This window comes from Chiloscyllium plagiosum, chromosome 4 (assembly GCF_004010195.1).
Source record: "Chiloscyllium plagiosum isolate BGI_BamShark_2017 chromosome 4, ASM401019v2, whole genome shotgun sequence".
Taxonomy (NCBI): domain Eukaryota; kingdom Metazoa; phylum Chordata; class Chondrichthyes; order Orectolobiformes; family Hemiscylliidae; genus Chiloscyllium; species Chiloscyllium plagiosum.
Genome location: NC_057713.1, coordinates 14743315 through 14749079, shown reverse-complemented (window position 1 = coordinate 14749079; position 5765 = coordinate 14743315). Strand labels below are relative to the sequence as shown.

The 5765-nt window shown below is 38.5% G+C and overlaps 1 protein-coding gene across 1 annotated transcript in view; it reads left to right on the top strand.

Annotated features, from left to right (window-relative positions):
* Positions 1 to 5765, top strand: part of LOC122548865 (probable aminopeptidase NPEPL1) — a 48837-nt gene that overhangs the window by 6537 nt on the left and 36535 nt on the right. The window contains exon 3 of the mRNA XM_043687751.1: positions 1856 to 2026. Coding sequence (XP_043543686.1) covers positions 1856 to 2026 — 171 coding nt within the window. The remainder of the gene's footprint in view (positions 1 to 1855; positions 2027 to 5765) is intronic.

Genomic DNA, 5765 nt, shown 5'->3' with positions numbered 1-5765 from the left:
GAATTAAACTCCATCTGCCACTTCTCGGCCCATTGGCCCATCTGGTCCAGATCCTGTTGTAGTCTGAGGTAACCCTCTTCACTGTCCACTACACCTCCAATTTTGGTGTCATCTGTGAACTTACTAACTGTAAGTCTTATGCTCGCATCCAAATCATTTATGTAAATGACAAAAGGTAGAGGGCCCAGCGCCGATCCTTGTGGCACTCCACTGGTCACAGGCCTCCAGTCTGAAAAACAACCCTCCACCACCACCCTCTGTCTTCTACCTTTGAGCCAGTTCTGTATCCAAATGGCTAGTTCTCCCTGTATTCCGTGAGATTTAACCTTGCTAATCAGTCTCCCATGGGGAACCTTGTCGAACGCCTTACTGAAGTCCATATAGATCACATCTACTGCTCTGCCCTCATCAATCTTCTTTGTTACTTCTTCAAAAAAACTTATTCCTCGATGTCTTAATTAGACAGCAGTGTGGAGGTGGCATCCTGATCCTTGTTTTCTGCGTCTGCATAGTTTTGATTGGGTATCTGAAATATGCCAAACTGCTGATAGAATTTCTAATTCAAAAAATGATAATCAAGTTTATTATGTTTTTTTTTTAGTCAGTATGCCTGTAATGGTTCAAAAATCAACATTTCATTGCCTCCATTAAGAATAAGAACTGGAATAGGCAATTTGGCTCCTTGAGTCTACTGTTTACTCAGATCATGTCTGATGATCTACCTTTGTGCACTATCCTTATATTCCTTAATACCCCAAAAGCTATCAACGTCTGTCTTAAATATATGGAGCATTCGCAGTAATGTGTAATGCAGTTCATGTAACAAAAAGAAATTTGGAGTAGACCTAATTAATTTAAATGTAGTAGTTAAAGAATTAATATCTACTATGGTATGATAACATTTCTTGATTAGTGTATTGTTGAGGCTGAGATTAAGCACTGAGAAAGGTCAGTTAATCTGTGAAATCAAAAATCTTGATTCTGGCAAACAATGAGAAATATTTGTTTTCAGCTTTTATGTATATGACAACAAAGATAAATCTGCAACAATAGTTTAAATGATCAGAATAGACTAAGGTAAGTGGCACAAGTTCAAATCAACAAATGAGAAATTTTGACCAGTTTTCATACTCATAGAGTAATCATAAATACTGAGACTTTATATATGTTACTGGGGTCAAAGTCTAGTTTTGTTAATTAAACAATTAGGAAGGAATCTGTTTCAATTTTGTTTTTAATGTTCACGATCTAAGAATGACTGAACTTCCTTGGTTTTTTAAAGTTAGACCATTTAATATTTTTGTAGTGTTGGCATGACTGAAGCAAGGTTGTGATATTGTCTCAGTTTCTCAAAACCCCCATTTAAAATTAGTATTGCCAAAATTTTATTTTCATTTAGCAAAATATCTACTTTTATCAATCTGCACTGGATTTAGAATAACAAATATTTACTTAATCATAATTAGAAATGTAATTGAGGAATCCTACCCAGCTGAGGCTAGAAAGTTGTTCTGTCACAAACGGAAAGGTAAAAGCAAAATACTGTGGTTGTTTAAAATCTGAAATAAAAACTGGAAAAGAACAGAAGGTCTGGCAGCATTAGTGATGAAAAGGAAGAGGGATAATTAGTCACTTAAAACAGTAAATGGCAATTTGTAAGAATAATGATGCAAGCGGACCCGCAAATCCAGAAGAGTTTTGTCACCTAACTCAACATAAAGTCTGAGGAACTGTTTTGATTTTCTGGGACAGCAACAATATTTTAATTTCTAGAAATAACTGGATTTGGATTTCCTTAATAGATTTTAATGCACATTTAAAATATTTTAATATTGTGATTAAAATTTTATTACAGCTCGTTTGTGAATACACGGAGATTTTCGCATCAGCTTGTGCAGTAACAAGGGCATTTCCCCTGTTCACTCGGTGCACTGGCTCGCTGGAACAAGGAGAGAAACTCACTGTTTCGGTAGAATTTATTCTGGTTGGAGAGAATACCAATCCACTTAGTGAATCTATGCTTACGGTAAGTTTTAGCACAATGATGAGAGGATTGCACATTATATACTTACTAAATTATATTTAGTATTTGTTTTTATTGTCTCCTTACGTTCTGTGTCATTGGCTTACATTTGTATGAATTGGATGCCATTTAGCTCATAGAAGTTGGTAATGATCTTGGATGACTGGGCACTCTGGCACTAATACATTGAGCAGCTTTCCATCATAACATTTTAGCAATTACAACACAGCAGGAGCCATCTGGCTTATCACGCATCTGTGAGTACTATCTCTATGGAAAAAGACTTCTAATTTTTGACATTGCCCTTCTAGTGAGAACTTATGAAAGTTTGCACACATTACAGTAATGCAGTCAGTTGGAAACAATCTTTTACTCTGAAAATACTGACGATTTTGAATACTATTAAATATTCACCATTTTCTTCACTGGAACAATGAAGGATGATTTTAAAAAAATGTGTTTTAGAGCTCTTCTTCAATAATGTAGTCTGTGACCAGTGGTGTTCCACAGGGATCAGTACTTACAATTCTTGTTGTTTGTAATATATGTAATTGATTTGGAGGAGAATGTAGGTGGTCTGATAAAGTTTACAGATGACTCAAAGCTTTGGTGAACTGCAGATTGTGAGGAGGATTGCCAGAGGATACAGCAGGATAGAGATAAGTTGGAGATTTCGGTGGAGAAATGGCAGATAGAATTTAATCCAGATGAATATGAGGTGACATATTTTGAAAGGTCGAAATGCAAGAAAGTATATAGTAAATGACAGATCTTTACAAGCATTAACATACAGAGGGATCGCGGCATGCAGGTCCACAGTTCCCTGAAAGTGGTAATATAAGTGGATAAAGTAGCCAAGACGGTATGTGGCTAGTTGCCTTCGGTCAGGGCATAGAGTTCAGTATAAAAATTGGCACGTCATGTTACAGCTGTGTAGAACTTCAATTAGGCAATATTTGGAATATTGTGTACAGTTCTGGTCATCACACTACCCCAGGATATGGATGCTTTGGAAGGGTACAGAAAAGGTTTACCAGTATGTTTCCTAGTGTGGAGGGTATTAGTTATGAGGAGAGATTAGACAAACTTGGTTAGTTTCTACTTGAATGCCTGAGGCTGAGAAGCAACCTGACAGAAGTTTACAAAATTATGGGAGATGTGGATAGATGGAGTCTTTTTCTCAGGGTAGCAGTATTATTTACTAGGGGACATAGGTTTAAGGTAAAAGGAGAAAAGTTTAAAGGAGATATGAGAGGCAAGTATTTTACACAGAAGTTGGTAAGTGCTTGGAATGAGAAAGCTTGTCCCTTTTTTTTTGAAAAGTTGTTTCTTGGCTCAAGGAGATTCTGTTCTTGATTTTTTTCAGAGGGGTAATAAACCTGGCTGGGCTCCAATCAGTCTGGTTTGGTACAGAGGTCAAAAGGTTTTTGAGAGGCCTTTTGTTTATATCTAAACAGATGAAACTTTCAGGCCAAAGTGGTCATTTTTTAGAAGTGACCGATACAAAGAAAGTCAGTGGTCAGCTCTCTAGTGAGCTGAATGAGCAGTTTACGTTCAGTCTTGAATTGGTTGGAAGTTCAGCAGGGAGCTGTGAGGAAACTCTCTCTCTTTCTGCCCTTTAACTTCAACCTCTAAGCATGTGTTCCATTTATACTGGTTTTTAAAGGGAGTTTGCTTATTGGGACCGTTGTGCATATTCGGAATAGCATAATTAATTCTATTTTGGATAGATTTGAGTTCTGTAGGAGTTCTTTATTCTGCTCTTTGTGTTTCATTGTTTAATTTTGTGAATACATTTTTGTCTGTTTTAAAATCTAGTAGTCATCTGAGCTAACTTAATCTGAGTAATTTTCACTGTACACTTACTGAAACAAATTGCAAAGTTATGGTCTGAGCTGCCTGCTAAGAATTTTTTGAGTGGTCTGGCCTAGTCCATAACAACTGTCAAAGGAAGTGATAGAAGCAGATACAATAGCAACATTTGGATCATTGGAATCTCTTTTGGGGTAGATGTGACCTGTACAAGAAGGACGGATTGCAACTAAATTGGAAGGGGACTAATATAGAGATTTGCTGGAGCTGCTAGGGCGGATTTAAACTAGTAAGGTGGGACCCAGGGAGATAGTGAGGAAAGAGATCAATCTGAGACTGATACAGTTGAGAACAGAAGCGAGTCAGTCAGGGCAGGCAGGGACAAGGTAGGACTAATAAATTAAACTGCATTTATTTCAATGCAAGTGGCCTAACAGGGAAGGCAGATGAACTCAGGGCATGTTAGGAACATGGGACTGGGATATGATAGCAATTACAGAAACGTGGCTCAGGGACGGGCAGGACTGGCAGCTTAATGTTCCAGGATACAAATGCTACAGGAGGGATAGAAAGGGAGGCAAGAGAGGAGGGGGAGTGGTGTTTTTGGTAAGGGATAGCATTACAGTTGTGCTGAGGGAGGATATTTCTGGAAATACATCCAGGGAAGTTATTTGGGTGGAACTGAGAAATAAGAAAGAGATGGTCAAATTTGTAAGGAGATCTCAGCTATCTGTAAGAATAATAGGGTGATTATGGTAGGAGATTTTAACTTTCCAAACATAGACTGGGACAGCCATAGTGTTAAAGGTTTAGATGGAGAGGAATTTGTTAAGTGCGTACAAGATAATTTTCTGATTCAGTATGTGGATGTACCTACTAGAGAAGGTGCAAAACTTGACCTACTCTTGGGAAATAATGCAGGGCAGGTGACTGAAGTGTCAATGGGAGAGCACTTTGGGGCCAGCGACCATAGTTCTATTAGATTTAAAATAGTGATGGAAAAGGATGGACCAGATCTAAAAGTTGAAGTTCTAAATTGGAGAAAGGCCAATTTTGATGGTATTAGGCAAGAACTTTCGAAAGCTGATTGGGGGCAGATGTTCGCAGGTAAAGGGACGACTGGAAATGGGAAGCTTTCAGAAATGAGATAACGAGGATCCAGAGAAAGTATATTCCTGTTAGGGTGAAAGGAAAGGCTGGTAGGTATAGGCAGTGCTGGATGAGTAAAGAAATTGAGGGTTTGCTTAAGAAAAAGAAGGAAGCATATGTAAGGCAGGGACAGGATAGATCGAGTAAACCTTAGAACAGTATAAAGGAAGTAGGAGTATACTTAAGAGGGAAGTCAGGAGGGCAAAAAGGGACATGTGATGGCTTTGGCAAATAGAATTAAGGAGAATCCAAAGTGTTTTTATAAATATATTAAGGACAAAAGGATAACTAGGGAGAGAATAAGGCCCCTCAAAGATCAGCAATGCGGCCTTTGTGTGGAGCCGTTGAAAATGGGGGAGGTACTAAACGAGTATCTTGCATCAGTATTTACTGTGGAAAAGGATATGGAAAATATAGACTATAGGGAAATGGATGGTGACACCTTGCAAAATATTCAAATTATAGAGGAAGAAGTGCTGGATGTCTTGAAACGCATAAAAGTGGATAAATCCACTGGACCTGATCAGGTGTACCTGAGAACTCTGTGGGAAGCTAAAGAAGTGATTGCTGGGCCTCTTGCTGAGATACTTGTATCATTGATAGTCACAGGTGAGGTGCCTGAAGACTAGAGGTTGGCTAACGTGGTGCCACTGTTTAAGAAGGGTGGTAAGGACAAGCCAGGGAACTATAGACCAGTGAGGAGAAAGTGAGGTCTGCAGATGCTGGAGATCAAAGTTGAAACTTTATTGCTGGAACAGCACAGCAGGTCAGGCAGCATCCA